The following is a 19,210-nucleotide window of genomic DNA, read 5'->3' on the forward strand; positions in this document are numbered from 1 at the left end:
AGCCATGAAAATGAGCACCTCCTGGTAGTTCCAGGAATCCAGTCCTGGGAAATTATCTGAAATATGGGCAGCATTTTCTGCACAGAGATGTTTGTGGTGGTGTTAATGATGACAGTGACAAATTGGAAGGAGCCTGTGCAACTGTCGGGGAGACGTTATGGTGGGTTCTCGTGGACTGTTATGCAGCCGCTAAAAATAGGCACCAAGGCAAGAGAGAATGTAGAAGATACGCCTGTGCTCTGTTTACAACTGACTTGAAGACATCATCACTGGTTTAAAAAAAAAGAAAGGACATATTGGAACAGTAGCTACGTTAGGTTAAGTGATTTATTTTTCTTTTCATTTCCTAAATCAGTTATGATATGCTTTTCAAACCCTGCTAATGAAGAAAGGATGTCATTGTCCAGGCGTGGGCTGTGCATGACCGGACTTACAGCAGCCTCTGCTGAGACTTGGTGGGGGGGGGGGGGTTAGCTGACCAGAGGCGTGGCATGAGCTGACAGGGTGGCCTGGCCGCTAAGAGGTCACATGGCGCCTGGCTGTGTTCATGTTGGTAGTGGAGAACACCATGGGGGTCTCAGTCCGGAGACCGTGGGGGTTTGGGGGGCGTGGACCAGTATGGTGCCATTTCTGTGGGAAAGGCTTCTCCCTCCTGGTTTGACAGAGTGGGAAGCTGAGGCCCAGCAAGGCCAATCCACCTCCCCAAGGTCACACAGCCTTGGGCGGGAGCCAGTTTGCCGAGTCCCCATCCAGGGCTCCTTTCAAGGTGCCCGCTCAAAGCTGATGAATCACGGAGATTCTGAGGTTTCCAGGACCGCTGTGGATTAGAGGGTTGTGGATGTGTGTATGTGTGTGTCCGTGTGTGTGTGCTTTTTCTGTTTACACATGTGTGTTGTAAAATAATGTGGAACTCTGTGACCCGTAAGGGCAGAGCCCCCGCCGCCTCCTCGGCACCTGCTGGTTCGTCTCCATCCTTCTTGTGCTTTTCTCCGCACATTGGTGACGTGTGTTGTCGCTGTATCATACCAGTTGTTCCTCCGTCTCACCCCTCCCCTCCCCTGATGCCACGGGTCCTTGGACGTGTGTCTGCAGCAACATGGATGGGATTTGTTGGCGTGCCGTTTGTCCTGTTGGTGTGCGTGTCACTCATCCTTTGTTGAGGTTTTCAGTTGCTGTTGGAAACGGGGGGCAGAGGACGGGTTGTTGGGGGTAGATGGCCCAGCCCTCCATGCCTGGGTGGAGAATCAGGCGAGTTCCTCATGTTTGGAATTTGAGCCCCTAAAGGACTCGGGTCGTCTCCCTCGGCCATTGAAAGGCCCCCCACCACAGCAGAGGACCCCGCCCAGCTTCCTTCTGTTTTTCGGGCCCAACAACAAGGCTGGCAGAAGCCCCCACCCGAGAGGGACCTGCAGACGCCCGAGTGGGGCCTCCGTCAGCATGGCTGTCTGGTCATCTCCTGCCTGGCTCTGGATTGTTGCCATGCCTGAGGGGCTGCTTTGCACACAGACAGCTCACAGCGGGACATTCTCCCTGCCCAGGTCTCCCTCCTGCCCCCAACAGGCCACCTCGTGAACTTAATCTGTGCTCACTCCAGGTGTGGTACCTGGGCAGCTTCCTTCACCGGGATGGATACAGCCGCCTGAGCCCTTGTCACAGGCCCCTGCCCAGGGAAACCCTCCCTGGTGCCCCTGCTTGTTCCTCTGTCCCCACCAGACTAGTCTCTTCCTGTCTGCCCCTCTCTCCCGTTGTCAACTTAGACAGCAAATTCACCTGTTATTTTACGCCCAAAATGAGTTTATTCAGGAATGCTCCAGAGGATTGCAATTTGGGATGCGCCTCCTATGGCAAACCGTTGGCAAAGCCAGAAGACAAAGTAGGGGAGCTGCTTCGAAAGAGGAAAAGGGGGAGGTAGGGAAGGGGTGCTCTAAATGCAAGTTCATGGGGGAAAGGAAGCATCCGGGGCAGTAACGGGTTCTCATTGGCTGAGCTCCAGCGTTTCCCATTGGCCGGGCTGTGGCTGGGTGGGAGAGAAATCTGCCTTCCATAGGAAAGTAGTGCTACTTCCTGTAGAAGATGCAGACTTCCAGCCTCCTCCTGGACGGTGTAATTGACGCTCTCTGATAGGGTGTGAGAGCTCCCCCCACCCGCCACGCTTTCTGACTCCAGTTTAGTTGAGGTTTATTAATTTCCACGCCGTCTAGAAATGGCAAAAGTGAGGTTTATTAGTTTGGGATCCCCGGAAGCTGCTCTGGGACAACTGCATCGGTTCATTTGGGAGGAGGCCCCGGGAACACCTGTCCAGGCCTGAGACCATACAGCAGTGTTGTCAGGCCCGCACCGCTGCAGGCAGCCGAGCAGAGCGACCAGAGCCACGTCAATCCGGTGCCTGAGGCAGTGCAGCTGACTAGGCAGGGAGCTGGGCTGGGGATCCGCCCAGTTGCCCCTCGTCACTGGTTGACAGCTGTTTCTGGAGTGGTGACCACAGTGCCTGCAGCTGGTGGGTTCTGCTCCGCAGCCAGAATAAAGCCTGCAGGCAGGCAGGTGGGCCAGCAGCTGCTGCCCACAGCGTGTCCATGTCTCTGAGGAAAGTTTAGACCTAAAGCTCAGGGCCGGCCCTCCACCTTTTCAAGTCAGTGGCTGAGCATAGGTGAAACCCTCCAGAACCTTCCAGCTCCTTCCAGGCTGAGTCCCAAGGCTCAGGCTTGTCCAGCAATCCCAGATGAGCAGGCCTGGACCGTGGACAGCTCTCCCAGATCAGCCCCTTTCCTTCCAGCTCGCGGTCCCACCTGGAACAGCGCCCTGCATCCCTCCTCCCTGGCAAGGGCGCTCTCCGAGCTGGCAGGAGAGCAGCAGGCAGTGGCAGGGAGCCTGCGGACCTGGGCTCCACTGCTCCACCGCTCACCAGCTCAGCTGCATGTCGTGGGCTGGAAGGGGCCATTGGGGGTCAGCCCTGCATGTGGCAGCACCTGCAAGCTTCTAGATTACAGCTCCTGTCCGCTGGTTCAGGTGTTAACCATCCCTCGGTGCTTTCCCCCAGCCCTGGTGATAAAGGGCTGCTGTCGAACGAGGCCCCGCCTCCTGCCACATTCCCCCTACTCCTGCTGTCCGCACTTAGACTCCATCCTCCAGCTGAAACTTGTCATCTCGAGTTTGTCGCCCCCCACTTCTCCCTCCCTGCTGTGTTCCTCTCGCCCTACTGCGTTTCCTGGACACTTGGATCCGACCCAGGTGTTCCCGTCCTGCAGGAAGCCTCCCCTCCTTGGCAGCCCCAGGCCAGCAAGGGACCCCCATCTCACACCCGCCCAGCCTCAGTGCTAGCCTCCACGTCGTCACTGTATCCTGTCCTTACCATCTGTAGACGAGTGTCTGGGGATAAGGTTGTGTCCATTGCTGTGAGCCAGGCCAGGGCCGGGGCCACCTTGTCAGAGGACCCCTGGGCCACCTGACCTGGGGTGGCTCCACGCCCCCGCTGGCCTCACCTCTGTCCTCTTCTCCAGCTCTGTTTTCCTCATGCTGTCACCACCATCTGGCGTTACGTGTCGTGTCTGACGTCACACCGGGGCGACATGGCTTTGTCTCGTTCCCCTGTGTCCTCAGTGTAGAGCAGAACAGCGCGCAGTGGAAGGAGGATGGGCTGACATGGGCCTGGTCCCGAATGTGATGGACACCTGGCCTCCAAACCTGCCCTCGTCATGCCAAGGCGAGGGCGGGGTGCCCATGCAGAATCGGGGTCTGTGATGCTGTCTGGGGGTCTCTGTGCCGTGCTCCCGGGTCTGGGCTGCCGGCCTGCTGCTCCTCACTTGTCTGGCCTGACTGTGGCGCAGAGTCCAGGGGAGGACAGACGTGGCTTCCTGGCACCCTCTGTTCTCTTTCAGACAAAGGCCCTGGCGAGGATCCGCGGCCCGAGGAGAGGCCCGTGGAGGGTGAGGCGCTGTCCACCTCCCACCTCTCACCCCCCGTCTCTCCCCCTCCCTGCCCCTGTCTCCCTTTTGTGTCTGGTTCTCTCCACCCCATCTCTGCAGCATCCGGGTTGGGTGGGAATCCTGTGGGCTGCCTGAAGGGGAGGAGGTTTGTAGACCCGTCTTCCAGAACTAAGGCACCTGGGCAGGGGCACAACACCTCTCTGGGAAGGGACGTTGTAAAGCCTCGTTTTGTTATACACACCTGGCTTTTCTCCACAAAGCTCTTAAGAGTGGGAATAGGACAGGAAGGGAGGTTAAGATGAGGATGAGCCTCTTTCTTCTTGGGGTATCTGGCCCTGAGATAGAATGAGTGGGTGTCAGAGAAGAGTGTTATTTCCACAAACCCAGCCGCCCTGGGTGGGGAGGCAGGGACACGACATGACCGCGAGGTTAGCAAAGTTCACTGCCACCTGGTGGCAGCACACTCAATTTGCAGGCTTATGTTCACCCACTAGTTAAGTCACTTACTAAGCTGGTCTAGAGTGGCACTCATCTGGAAAGGCCCATGGTCATTTTTAGGCCAGAAAACTTTCCAAAGCTCCGTTCAGGCCTGGAGATGCCCTAGAGCCGATTTCACAAGCAGATATTCGAGCCCAGGAATTGTGGCCCTACCTGGGGCTGCCGTTTCTGAGGACATAGGTTACCTGCCACCCACCCGCCCCCGGCCTTCCCCATTCCCAGGCCCCAGCACAGGGTCATTCCTGGTGCCGGCAGATCTGGGACATGAGCTGAGAAGCAGGGTGCTGAGGCCGCCGGGCGGCCCCACAGCTGCCTTTTGCCTTGCAGACAGCCACGGCGACGCGATCCGGCCGCTGCGGAAGCAGGTGGAGCTGCTGTTCAACACGCGCTACGGTGAGCGAGGGGCTAGCGGGTCGTGGGTGTCCTGGGCTCCCGGGCCAGCCGCTCCCTCAGCTCCAGGCGCCCCACCTGGGGAGACTGAGTCACTGCCAGAAAACCCCACCTGAGACGCCGCACCGGCCTCCTCTGTCAGAAGGCTCGGCCCCACGCACTTCCGCCTCTGCCTCAGCTCAGCCTTTCTCCCCACTGTAACGACCGCTCCTCCGCCCTCAAGGACACCCTCGTCTGGGCTCCTCAGGAGGACTCCTACCTAGCGAGCACCTTCCTGCTAGAGACCAGGAGAGAGGATGGGGAGGCAGGGAGAAGGCTGTTCTGTATGGAGCCCCGGTGGTTCGCCAGGCATTGACTTGGTGCTCACAGGACTTCTCCCACCTCCCAGAATCCCTGTGCCCTAATACCCGTCTTACAGATGAGGACAAACGAGGCTGGGGAAGTGTGTGTCTTGTCCAAGGCCTCACACCTAGTGAGTGGCAAAACCTGGCCTGGGCCTCAGATTTGTCCCATTCCTGAGGTGTGGTGTTGGCCACGCAGGGGTTTGGCTGTCATTGATGGCGACAGCGGGGCCTTGCTGGAGGGCCTTTCTGGGAGGACGAGGACAAATGGACTTGGGTGGGGCAGACACCAGATCTCCCAGCCATCAGGGGTTTTCCTGCACTGCCAGGCATTAGGGCACAGACTGCGGGGGAGCTTGGGGTTCACATTCCCCCAGTTCAAGGATCGCATCCCCTCTGAGTTCCAGTCTCTCACCTGCAGACCTAGGGTCTCAGTACGCACTTCTCAGGAGGGTTGGGAACCAACTCAACGGGGCTCTGACACCCCAGGGCCCCCAGGCAGACGTGGGGTGGGAGTTGAGGCTCGGGCTGGCCCTACAGCAGCTGTGTCTCTGCAGCCAAGGCCATCGGCATCTCGGAGCCCGTCAAGGTGCCCTACTCCAAGTTCCTGATGTACCCGGAGGAGCTGTTCGTGGTGGGGCTGCCGGAAGGCATCTCCCTGCGCAGGCCCAACTGTTTCGGCATCGCCAAGCTGCGCAAGATCCTGGAGGCCAGCAACAGCATCCAGTTTGTCATCAAGAGGTAAGGCCGGGTTCCGGGGCCCCCGGGCCTGAGCAGCAGCAGGTTCCGTCTTCCTCTTCAGCCGGGGGCAGATTTTGTTGTTCTTAAACAGCGGGGGCGGGGGGGGGGGTTGGCTGCAGTGGGCAGGCGTGAGGTGGCCCGGGCCCAGCCCAGGCTGGCCAGACACAAGCACTGGACTGACACCCTCAGTGTCCAGTGTGCTACCCCGCTGGATGGGAATTCACCCGCCGCTTGCTCTCCTGGGCCCGTTTGAAGATTCTCAGGCAGGTGTATGGTGTCTGGGCCAGGGGGCATCGGGCACTGTTGCCCCAGGAATGGAAAGGCAGGCGGTGGCATTCCGGGTTCTTTCTGTTTCCTTGGACATCTCTCTCATTTTTGTCCGCGAGGGCCCAGTGGGGCTCCAGCATATCCAGCCTGTGTGCCCAGCTTGGACACGAAGTCCCTCTGGAGGAGAGAGACGCCGCTGTTGATTAAAAAAAGAAGGAGGGCCAGCCCAGTGGCACAGCGGTTAAGTTCTCGCGCTCCACTTCAGCAGCCTGGGGTTCGCAGGTTCAGATCTCGGGCACTCACCTAGCACTGCTCATCAAGCCATGCTGTGGCAGCATCCTCTGTACAAAATAGAGGAAGATTGACTCAGATGTTAGCTTGAGGACAATCTTCCTCACCAAAAAAAAAAAGGATGTTGAGGGGTGGACCTGGGAGAACCTGTCTGTGTTTGTTGCTTCTGTGCGTTACTGTAGTGTCTTGTAGATTTCGGCTTGGTTTGGTTGAAAGTGGCAAGAAGGAGAAGAGGCTTAAGGGTTTGTTCCCCCTGAGGGGGAAGTAGATGGCCCGCAAGTTAGGGGACTTGTGGTGTCCTTCTCACCCAGAGGGGTAGGCTGGTGACGGTGCGGGGCAGGGAGCCCTCCCGCGGGGCCTGGTTTGCACCAGGAGAAGCAGGGAGCGTGGTGCTGCTGGAGATGCAGATAGCAGATATATGGTTCCTTCCTTCAACAAATACATCTTGAGTGCCCACTGTGTACCAGGCAAGTGCCACTGAGTGGGCTGATCTCACCGAATAAAGTCACAGTATACTGTCAGGTAGAGATAAATGGCGTAACACAGAGTGAGGGAGCGGGAGGAAGCTGTCTGTGGAGATGACGTTGTAGCAGAGACCTAACAAAGCGAGCCTTGCAAATAGCTGGTGGAAGGGTATCCAGGCAGAGGGAACTGCAGGTGCAAAGGCCCTGAGGCAGGGACATGTTTGCATGTTTGAAGACGAGCAAGGTGCTGGTGTGGCTGGTGTAGAGCGAGCGAGGGAAGAGTGGTGAGTGGTGAGACCTGGGGTTAGCAGGGCCGGATCGTATAGGGTCTTGGGCCGGTTTAAAGAGTTTAGGTTTTATTTCCAACTTACTGAAAACTCACTGGAAGGTTTGAGGAGGGTGTGACATAACCTGGTCTTTTTTTGTTTTTAATTTCTCCAGCTGTGAGGCAGAGGGGGATTTGGGGATGTGGGCAGGGGCAGAAGCCAGGGACCAGCGAGGAGGCTTTACTCTGCCCTGGGGACAGGGTGGCAGCGTGGACTCAGTAAAGGTCGGGGTGGTGAAGGTTGTCAGATTCAGGCACTGTTTTGAAGATGGGGGCGGAATTTGCTGATATATTGGGTGTGGGCTGTGAGAGTTGGGGGCTGAGAACTGGGCTGACAGTGATGCCGTTTTCCGGGACGGAGACGATGCGGGTGGAGGTCACAGTCGAGAGCTGGGCCTCAAGCGTGTTATGTTTGGGGTGCGTGAGGCCTTCCGGGCCCGGCCGGCGGGTGGATGACGGGACTCGGGACCCAATGCTCAGGGGAGAGGAGGGTGAGGATGGGACGTTGGGAGCTGTCCCTGTTCAGAGGGACGTAACGCAGGGGGCTGCTCCCCCCATCCACTCCTCCAGCCCTGACCAGGAAGCACTCAGGCAGCTCAGAGGTGGAGCCAGATCAGCAGCGGCTCCTCGAGAACTGACCTTTCCCACTGTTGACCCACAGAGACAGCCTCTCCCTGTCCGCAGGAGCATTTTGTAATGTCACTTTATATTTAGAAAGGGAGGCCCACTGGCCCGGTGGCCCCATGGCAGACTTGGGAGGCAGTGTCCTGGGTCTGCGCCCAGCTGCTCCTGTGACCCCCTGTGACCTTGGGCACGTTGCTCTGGGTGTTGGGTGGGGAGCGCTGTGCTGCCACATGGGGTGGCAGTGGAGGTCAAGGGCCTGGCGTGCTGTAGTCAAGGTGGGTCTTTTTTTATTGTCACATTTATTGAAGTTTACTTTACATTTCGTAGAATTGGCCCTTTTAAAAAATGTACAGTTCTTTGAGATTTGACACTCCTACAGTCGTAACCACCACCACCATCAGGAAATGAAACAGTCGCATCACCCCAGAAACTTCCCCGTGCCCCTCTGTTTGCAGCCCCGCCCCGGACATCCGCTGCAGGATTTTGTGTCATCGTTTTGCCTTTTCAGGGATGTCTTCTAAGTGGAATCGTGCGGCGGGCAGCCTTTTGTGTCTGGCTTCTTTTCTTAGTAAAATGCTTTTGACATTCACCTGTGGTGCCCTTCAGGAGTTCACGTCTTTAAAACATGTATCAATTTTAAAAGGTGAATCTCACTACTTCCAGCTTCCTAAAAGGCACATGAAGAAGGACAGAGTGGTTCACTTTGTCAAGCTCAACAGCTGGGGGGGAGAGGTGACCAAAGACTTTGTTGGGGTGATTTTAAGAGATAATGGAGAGAGGTGGAGCACTTGAATATATTTATTTTGTTATTCCTCATTTTAAAAATTATCAAAAAATACTGTTGAGAATATTAAGTGAAAAACAACCCATGTCTCTTAATCTTACTTTAACAAAGGGTGCCTTTTTGGAGTGATGTAAATGTTCTGGAATCAGATAGACGCACAGCTGCATAAACAGCTTTGGGAATAGACTGAAAACCACTGGTTGGGGCACTTGAAAAGAGGGAGCTGACAGCGTGGGAGTCAATCTCAGTAAAGCGTGTATGTGCGTCTTACATACGTGTGCTTTACGTCTGTACGTGTATATTACTTTGCTCAGGCTGCCGTAACAAAGTATGACAGACCCAGTGGCTTAGACAGCAGAAATTTATTTCTCGCAGTTCTGGAGGTTAGAAGTTCAAGGTCAAGGTGGTGGCAGGTTCAGCTTCTCTTGAGGCCTGTCCCCTTGGCTGGCAGACGGCCGCCTTCTCGCCATGTCCTCAGATCGTCTTTTCTCTGTGCTCACACGTCCTGGTGCCACTCTCTGTATGGCCTAATCTCTTCTCATAAGAACATCAGTCAGACCAGATTAGGGCCCACCCTCACATCCTCGTTTTAACTTCATCCCCTCTTTAAAGACACTGTCTTGGAGTACAGCCACATTCTGAGGTACTGGGGTTAGAGCTTCAATATATAAAATTGGTGGGAGGACACAATTCAGCCCATAAAAATATATACACATGTGTATATTTATGACGTCATCATCTGTGGCAGACATTGGTAATTGATTGACACTTTCTGCCTGAGCCTGACCTCCACATCCACAATTCTCCAGACAATCACTATTGGTCAATTAGAGTTCACATGAAATCAGATTAAACTTTCTAAACCTTTGGTCCAAAAACATTCTTAACCCAGACCCTTGAACTCGTATGCGAACTTTTCATATTCTCCCATGCATCCTTCTAGGGGTAGGGTCCCTTGCTTTCCACAAATTCTCCAAAGTTAAAAAAACCTTTCAGAAATGTAAAAGCTTGGGGACATCCCTGCTCGCTCCGGCCTAGGTCAGGATCCCAGCTCACCTGCCCTTAGTGGCCCCAGTGGCTCTGCCGCAGCCTCGGTGGCGCCGTGACCTGCACAGGCCACAGGAGCCACCGCATGAGCTGTAGGGATGATGCTGGGGGACACCAGAAGCTGGAAAATGGTTTGGAGAAGTACTTTTTGTTGACTCCTAAAAAGTCTACTTGGGGGATTTATGAAATTTTATAAAGATGTGATTTGGGAAGAGGTGACGTCAGCATCATGGCACAGTGAGCCATTCCCTTAGTCTCTCTCCCCTGAAATACAACCAAAGGGACATTCGCTAACCAACGGAGGACAACCCACACAGCACAGTAGGACGTCTGAGAGCTCCACACAGCCGCACGTCTGAAGGTGGGGCTCCTGGATCCTGGGAAACAGTGCAAGGAGGTGAGCAGGTCTCCTCCCCCTCCCCAGCGGGGGCGATCTGGGTCACTGGTCCACACACAACAGCCCGGCAGGCACATGACTGTGAGAGGAGGCAGGGGAACATGCAGCCTCCAAGCGAACACTTTCACACTTGGAGTTGCATCCCAGCTTGTGGGAACACTCTGCACTCAGGTGGCTGAGCCACCGCGTGGGTGCCCTCACCAAGGCGTGCAGCCCAGGTGGGCTGACAATGAGTGCAGAGCAGGCTCATGCACGCAAAAGAAGGCAGCCCTGCTCTCCCCTCCCACCTGGCACACCAGCTCTGCCAGCCAGCCAGGGCAGCAGATCCGCACGAGAGCACCTGCACCTGCCCGTGTGACCCGCCAAGCAGCGCAGCCAGCAGGCAGGTGAGCCCTCTCGTTGTGACTTCCAGCAAAAATGGTGGGTTCAGAAAACACAGCCCCTGCCCCTCCCCAGTAGTGGCAGGTGGAATCTGTGACCAGGTACTACCACTGTATGCTGGCAAAGGTCCGCTTCATCAAACACCATGAAGAAGTACATTAACACTGCAGAACAGAAGGAAAACGAGAAGACAGAAACCAATCCTAAAGTCACAGAAATTTACAGACTAAATGACAGAGAACTCGAAATAGTTATCATAAAGAAACTTCAGTTACAAGGAAACTCAGAAAAGCAGTTGAACGAACTCAGGAATAAAATTAAAGAGGAGGGCCAGCCCCGGTGGCCTAGTGGTTAAGTTTGGCATGGTCCACGTCAGTGGCCTGGGCTGGACCAACACCACTCAGCTGTCAGTGGCCATGCTGTGGCAACAGCTCATGTACAAGAAGAGGAGGATTGGCAACGGAGGTTAGCGCAGGCAAGTTTTCCTCAGGGAAAAATGAGCAGAAGAAATTCATCACAAAGGAGATTGAAACTTTACAAAAAATCCGAACTGAAATGCTGGAGATGAAGAACACAATGAATGAGATAAACAATGTAGAAACCTTGAAAAACAGAGCTGACATTCTGGAGGAGTGAACTAGTAATTTAGCGGACAGAAATATAGAAATGCTTCAGGTGGAGGAGGAGAGAGAATTAAGACTTTAAAAAAATGAAGAAATGCTCTGAGAAATATGACACAATTAGGAAATGCAACATAATGATTATAGGCATTCCAGAGGGAGAAGAGAAGCAGAAAGGAGCAGAGAGCCTGTTCAAAGAAATAATACCTGAAAGCTTCCCAAACCTGGGGAAGGAACTGGAATTACGTATAAATGAAGCTAGTAGAACTCCTAATTACATCAACGTCAAAAGACTTTCTCCAAGGCATATATTAGTAAAATTGGCAAAAGTATGACAAAGAATAAATACTAAGGGCAGCAAGGCAGAAGAAAATAACCTACAAAGGAACCCCTATCAGCCTTTCAGCAGATTTCTCAGCAGAAACCTTACAGGTGAGGAGAGAGTGGAATGATATGGTCAAAATACTGAAAAACAAAGTGTCAGCCAAGAATACTCCAGCCAGTGAAACTATCCTTCAGATACGATGGAGAAATAAAAACTTTCCCAGATAAACAAAAGTTGAGGAAGTTCATCCCCACAAGAGCCCCCTACAAGAAATGATCAAGAAGGCCCTCACTCCTGAAACAAAAGGAAAAGGTTTACAGAGCCTTGAGCAAGGAGGACTGCAGCTGTCTATCAGAACACGTTAGCAAACACTTAACTGTAACATTAAAGATAAAGGGAAAGAAAGCATCAAAAATAAATCTAAGCACTTCATTTTAATAACAAACTCACAACGAAAAGCGGAATAAGTTGTGACAATAACAAAAGGGGAAGAGGAGAGGGGTGGAACCTGCTTAGGCTAATGGAGACAAGAGGCTATCAGGAAATGAACTATCTCATCTATGAGATCTTTTATACAAACCTCATGGTAACCACTAAATAAAAATCAGAACAGAGACACACTGATAAATGAAGAGAAAACTGAGAAAACCATCATAGAAAATCACCAGACTGAAATGGCAGTCAGAAATACACGGGAAGAGGGCCTGGCCCCATGGCCGAGTGGTTAAGTTTGTGCACTCTGCTTTGGTGGCCCAGGGCTTCACCCGTTTGGGTCCTGGGTGTGGACATGGCACCCCTCACAGGCCTTGCTGAGGCAGTGTCCCACACAGCACAACCAGAGGACCTACAACTGGAATATACAACTATGTGCTGGGGGGCTTTGGGGAGAAGAATTTTAAAAAGTGTTAAAAAAAAAAAAATACACAGGAAGAGAAACAAGGGAAATATAGAACAACCAGAAAGCAAGAGATAAAATGGCAGCATTAAGCCCTCCTATATCAATAATCACTCTAAATGTAAATGGATTGAATTCTCCAATCAAAAGACACAGAGTGGCTGGATGGATTAAAAGACAAGACCCAACAATATGCTGCCTCCAGGAAACACATCTCAGTTCTCAAGGCAAACATAAGCTCCAAGTAAAGGGATGGAAGATGATACTCCAAGCAAATGGCAAACAAAATAAAGCAGGTGTTGCCATACTTTTATCAGACAACATAGCCTTCAAGATAAAAAAGGCAATGAGAGACAAAGAGGGGCAGTGTATAATGATAAAAGAGACATTCCACCAAGAAGCTATAACACTTATTAATACAAATGCACCTAACAGAGGAGCACCAAAGTACATAAAGCAACTATTAACAGACCTAGAGGGAGAAATATGGATAGATCATCCAACCAGAAAGTCAACAAGGAAATAGTAGAAGTGAACGAAAAACTAGACCAGATGGACTTAATAGATAAGAGTAGAACATTCCATCCCAAAACAGCAGAGCACACATTCTTCTCAAGAGCACCTGGAACATTCTCAAAGACACACCATATGTTGGGAAACAAGGCAAGCTTGATAAATTTAACAAGATTGAAATCATATCAAGTATCTTTTCCGACCATAATGCTATGAAACTAGAAGTCAACTACAAGAAAAAATGCTGGGAAAGTCCCAAATATGTGGAGACTAAACAACATGCTACTGAACAACCATTGGATCAATGAAGAAATCAGAAAATATCTGGAGAAAAGTGAAAATGAAAACACATCATACCAGCTCTTAGGGGATGCAGCAAAAAGTGGTTCTAAGAGGGAAATTCATAGCAGTACAAGCCCACCTCAACAAAGAAGAAAAATCTCAAATAGGTAATCTTAAACTATACCTAACAGAACTAGAAAAAAAAGAACAAACAAAGTCAGCAGAAGGAGGAAAATAATAAAAATTAGAGCAGGAATAAATGAAATAGAAACCAAAACAAAAACAGTAGGAAAAGCTCAATGAAACTAAGAGGTGGTTCTTTGAGAAGATAAACAAAATTGACAAACCCTTAGCCAGACTCACCAAGAAAAAAAGAGAAAGGTTTCAAAGAAATAAGATTAGAAATGAAAGAGGAGAAATTACAATGGATACCACAGAAATACAAAGGACTATAAGAGAACACTATGAAAAACTATACGCCAATAAATTGCATAACCTAGAAGAAATGGATAAATTCTTAGAAGAAATGGATAAATTCTTAGACTCATACAACCTCCCAAAACTGAATCAAGAAGAGAGAGAGAATCTGGATAGACCAACCACAGGTAAAGAGATAGAAACAGTAATCAATATCTCCCAAAAAGCAAAAGTCCAGGACCAGATGGCATCTCTGGAGAATTCTACCAAACATTTAAAGAAGATTTAATACCTATCCTTCTCAAACTAATGCAACAAATTGAGGAAGACGGAATGCTTCCTAACTCATTCTGTGAGGCCAACATCACCCTGATCCCAAAACCAGACAAGGACAACACAAAGAACGAAAATTTCAAGCCAATCTTGCCAATGAACATAGATGCAAAAATCCTCAACAAAATATTGGCAAACTGCATACAGCAATACATTAAAATGATCATACACCATGATCAAATGGGGTTTATTCCAGGGACGCAGGGATGATTCAACATCTGCAAATCAATCAGTGTGATACACCACATTAACAAAATGAAGAATAAAAATCACATGATCTTCTCAATAGATGCAGAGAAAGCATTTGACAAGATCCAACATCCATTTATGATAAAAACTCTTAACAAGGGGCCAGCCCCATGATTGAGTGGTCAGGTTCACACGCTCCACTTCGGCAGCCTAGGGTTTCACCAGTTTGGATCCTGGGTGCGGACATGACGGCACTCATCAGGCCATGCTGGGGCAGTGTCCCACATAGCACAACCAGAAGGACCTACAACTAGAATATGTACTGGGGGGCTTTGGGGAGAAGAAGAAGAAGAAGAAAAGGGAAAGATTGACAACAAATGTTAGTTCGGGTGCCAATCAAAAAAAAAACCCCTCAATAAAATGGGTATAGAAGGAAAGTTCCTCAACATAATAAAGGCCGTATATGACAAACCCACAGCCAACATGATACACAGCAGTGAAAAACTGAAAGCCATCCCTCGGAGAACAGGAACAAGACAAGGGTGCTCACTCTCACCACTCTTATTCAACATGGTACTAGAGGTTTTAGCCAGAGCAATTAGGCAAGAAAAAGAAATAAAAGGTATTCAAATTGGGAAGGAAGAAGTGAAACTCTCACTGTTTGCAGACGACATGATTCTATATATTGAAAACCCTAAAGAATCCATCGGAAAACTGTTAGCAATAATCAACATGTACAGCAAAGTTGCACAGTACAGAATCACTTATAAAAATCAGTTGCATTTCTATACTCTAATAACAAACTAGCAGAAAGAGAATTCAAGCATACAATCCCATTTACAGTTGCAACAAGAAGAATAAAACATCTAGGAGCAAATTTAACCCAGGAGGTGAAAGACCCATACATTGAGAACTGTAAAACATTATTGAAAGAAATCTAAGATCATATAGCAAAATGGAAAGATATTCCATGCGCATGGATTGGAAGAATAAACATAGTTAAAATGTGCATATTACCTAAAGCAATCTACAGACTCCATGCAATCCCAATCAAAATGCCAATGACATTCTTCAGGGAAATAGGACAAAGAATCCTAAAATTTATATGGAACAACGAAAGACCCCAAATAGTGAAAGCAACCCTGAGGAAAAAACACAGCTGGAGGCATCACAATTCTTGACTTCAAAATATACTACAAAGCTATAGTAATCAAAACAGCATGGTACTGGTACAAATACCGACCCACAGATCAATGGAACAGAATTGAGAGCCCAGAAATAAAACCACATATCTGCGGACAGCTAATCTTCAACAAAGGAGCTAAGAACATATAGCGGAGAAAGGAAAGTCTCTCCAATAAATGGTGTTGGGAAAACTGGACAGCCACATGCAAAAGAATGGAAGTAGACCATTATCTTACACCATGCACAAAAATTAACTCAGAATGGATTAAAGACTTGAATATAAGACCTGAGACCGGGGCCGGCCCCGTGGCCAAGTGGTTAAGTTCGCGGGCTCCACTCCAGCAGTCCAGGGTTTTACCATTTCAGATCCTGGGTGCAGACATGGCACTGCTCATCAAGCCATGCTGAGTCGGCATCCCACATGCCACAACTAGAAGGACCCACAATGAAGAATGTACAACTATGTACTGGGGGGCTTTGGGGAGAAAAAGGAAAAATAAAATCTTTTAAAAAAAAGACCTGAAACCATAAAACTCCTGGAAGAAAATATGAGCAGTACACTCTTTGACACTGGTCTTAGCAGCATCTTTTCGAATACCATGTTGGCAAGGGAAACAAAGGAAAAAATAAACAAATGGGACTTCATCAGACTAAAGAGCTTCTGGAAGGCAAAGGGAACCAGGAACAAAATGAAAAGATAACCCAGCAACTAGGAGAAAATATTTGCAAATCGTATATCCAACAAGGGGTTAATCTCCAAAATATATAAAGAACTCACGCAACTCAACAACAACAACAAAACAACCCAATCAAAAAATGGGCAGAGGATATAAACAGACATTTTTCCAAAAAGGTGTACAGATAGCCAACAGGCACATGAAAAGATGTTCAACATCACTAATCATCAGGGAAATGCCAATCAAAACCTTACGCCCGTTAGAATGGCTATAATCACCAAGACAAAAAATAACAACTGTTGGAGAAGATGTGGAGAGAAGGGAACCCTCATACACTGCTGGTGAGAATGCAAACTCGTGCAGCCACTGTGGAAAACAGTATGGAGATTTCTCAAAAAACTAAAAATAGAACTGCCATACAAGCCAGCTGTCACACTGCTGGGTATTTATCCAAAGAACTTGAAATCAACAATCCAAAGAGACTTATGCAGCCCTATGTTCATTGCAGCACTGTCCACAATAGCCAAGATGTGGAAGCAACCCAAGGGCCCATGGACTGCTGACTGGATAAAGACGATGTGGGGTATATACAATGGAATAGTTCTCAGCCATAAAAAAGACGAAATTGTCCCATTCATAACAACACAGATGGACCTTGACAGTACTATGTTGGGCGAAATAAGCCAGACAGAGAAAGACAAGTGCGTATGGTTTAACTCATATGTGGAAGATAAACTAACACACGGACAAGAGAACAGATTAGTGGTTACCAGAGGGGAAGGGGGTGGGGGGGTGGGCAAAAGGGGTGAAGGGATGTATATATACGGTAATGGATAAAAATTAGACCATTACTGGTGAGCGCGATGCAGTCTGTACAATATACACCGGTACGTTGTACACCTGAAATTTCACCATGTACATTGTATAACAACGTACACCTGAAATTTCACAATGTTATAAACCATTATGACCTCAATAAAATAATTTTTAAAAAAAGAGAAATTAAAGCCTGGGTGGATTCACAGGGACGAGAGACGGAGGTCCAGGGCGGATGTGGGGGGAAGCTGCATGTGGTGGCGGGGCTGCAGTGTGGTTCTCACGATGACTGCCTGGAGTTTGTAGGCCCCACAGGTTTAGGGCATGGTCCTCAGCCAAGCTGCCCCCACTTCACACGCCAGCCACAAGTTCAGGGGTCCCTAGACCACCTGCACTTCTGAGTGACTGGCTCCAAATTCGGGGCTTTCCACGACTCCTCCAGGCTCAGTAATGAGCTAGAACACTCACAGAACTCAGGAAAATGCTATATTATGAGGACAGCTTTGTATAAAGGACACACATGAGGAGACACAAGAGGGCGAGGGTTGGGAGGGTGCCGCACTCAGAGCCCCCACGCCCTCTGCCCGTGAAACAAGGCCCGGCACCTCCCAGCACGTGGTGTGTCCCCATCTCAGCAGCTCCAGCGAGCTTCATGTCCACAGTTTGTCTTGGGATTCGGTAGGTAGGAACGCTGAGTAGGATTATTGGCCGTTTGGCTGAGCTCCATCTCCAGCCCCTTCCCCTCTCTAGGAGTCAGGAGGTGAGCTGTTATCAGGGGGCTCCACTCGCTGGAGGCTTCCTGAATCATGAGTCATCTTATTAGCATAAATTTAGGTGTGATCAAGGGTCCCACTGTGAATAACAAAGACACTCCTGTCACTGGAAAGACTCCAAAGATTTGAGGTTCTCTCCCAGGAACCAGGGGCGTGGACCAGACAGAATTCCTCGCCCATCACTGATTCTAAATGCCCCTTTTCGGCACAGCCTTTGTCCAGCTAGAGCAGGCCTGTCCGGGTGGGGGAGTCTGGGGTCTGTGGCAGGCTGAGGGCACTGGTGGCGTCAGGCTGGCCGGAGGAGGCTGACAGGCTTGGTGGGGTGGGCAGGTGTCAGAGCCCCTCCTTCACATCTCCGGAAGGAAAGGGATGCTGGGCCGGGCTCCTGTGTGCGGATGGGTCTGCCTGAGCTCTGGGCATCAGCCCGCCGCCTGGCACAGAGCTGAGCTCCCAAGGCCAGGGCCGAGGAGGGACGAGGCACAGCCCTGCCCTTACCCACAATCTCAGGAGCTGAAAGGCCTCAGGCTGCATTTAGAGCCCCCATTGCCACCTCTCCCCTTCTCCTTATGGGGAAACTGAGGCCCAGGGAGTGGAATGACATTCCCACAGTCCCCTGTGACAGTCGAGGTGCACAGGGTCCCAACTCCCGGGTCTCAGTACTTCCAGTGTCCTGTGTCGCCTTAGCACACTTGGATCTGGGGGGCCCCCTCCCCTCTCTTTGAGCCAGGGCAGGGTTATCCCATTTCAGATGAGAAAGCAGAGGCCCGGGGGCGGGGTCCCTCAGCTGGAGAGGCTGGGGGTGGGGAGGGGTGGGGCACCCAGGTCTAACCCCTCCTCTGGCCATGTGCCCTGGGGCACGTGACTCAGCGTCCAGCTGCCTCAGTCTCCTCGCCCTCCGATGGGACATGGACGGGACCATGGGAACAGTCCCGCCTCAAGGGCAGGGGGCGGGTGACCTGTGCTGGGAAGGGCCTTGTGGAGTCTGTGGAGACACAGACGTCCCTGCAGAGCTGGGCCTGGTCCCCAGGGCCCCCGACTCTGGTGTCAGCCAGATGCCTTGGACCCTGCCTGCCCCTCCGAGACCTCGCCGCCCAGTCAGCCCCGACTGCTTCCACACTTCAAGTCCCCTCTGTGGGAAGCCCCCTGGACCACGTCTCTGCCCTGGGCGGTGGCAGACATACAGGGTCCTGGAGCTCAGGTGAGGGTGTCAGCCTCTCAGCACCAGGCTGGGCTGCTCTTGCTCCGGCTGAATCCTCAGAGCCCAGCGCAGCCGCCACATCTCCCATTTGGGTCAGCAGGACAGCTGCCCGGGGCTGGGAGCTGGGGCAGGGACCCAGACCTGGGCTGTCCAGAGCGGGGGGGACGGGGGGCGGGGGGCCGCCCATTGCATGGATTTGTAGACTGAGGCCCCGAGAGGCAGGTGAGCAGGACCAGGGGGTCTGGAGCGACCTTGGTGACAGCCCTGCTGGTGGTATTTTCCAGGCCCGAACTGCTCACCGAGGGAGTCAAAGAGCCCGTCACGGACAGCCAAGGTACCCTGCTCGGGGTCACGGGTGGGCACTGGGGGGTCCCAGGCCTGTGCCAGCACCCTCCTCCTGCTTCCTCGGTCCTGGTCCCCTCCTCCCCTACGACTCCCCCACCACCCTCCCGTCGGGTCTGCCCCACCAGATGCCACCTCTGTCCCCGGGTCCCAGGAGCTGCCTGCTCATGTG

At 51.4% G+C, this 19,210-nt stretch overlaps 1 protein-coding gene across 8 annotated transcripts in view; it reads left to right on the forward strand.

Moving 5' to 3' along the window:
• Positions 1-19,210, forward strand: part of GTF2IRD1 (GTF2I repeat domain containing 1) — a 113,604-nt gene that overhangs the window by 60,079 nt on the left and 34,315 nt on the right. For 6 of the 8 annotated variants that reach the window (XM_070484462.1, XM_070484464.1, XM_044746260.2 and 3 more), the window contains 4 exons: positions 3,876-3,923; positions 4,749-4,814; positions 5,710-5,893; positions 18,981-19,030. In XM_070484462.1, coding sequence (XP_070340563.1) covers positions 3,876-3,923; positions 4,749-4,814; positions 5,710-5,893; positions 18,981-19,030 — 348 coding nt within the window. The remainder of the gene's footprint in view (positions 1-3,875; positions 3,924-4,748; positions 4,815-5,709; positions 5,894-18,980; positions 19,031-19,210) is intronic. The other 2 variants (XM_070484459.1, XM_070484461.1) reach the window with 1 other exon arrangement.

The sequence above is a fragment of the Equus asinus genome, chromosome 14, assembly GCF_041296235.1.
Source record: "Equus asinus isolate D_3611 breed Donkey chromosome 14, EquAss-T2T_v2, whole genome shotgun sequence".
NCBI classification, from domain to species: Eukaryota; Metazoa; Chordata; class Mammalia; order Perissodactyla; family Equidae; genus Equus; species Equus asinus.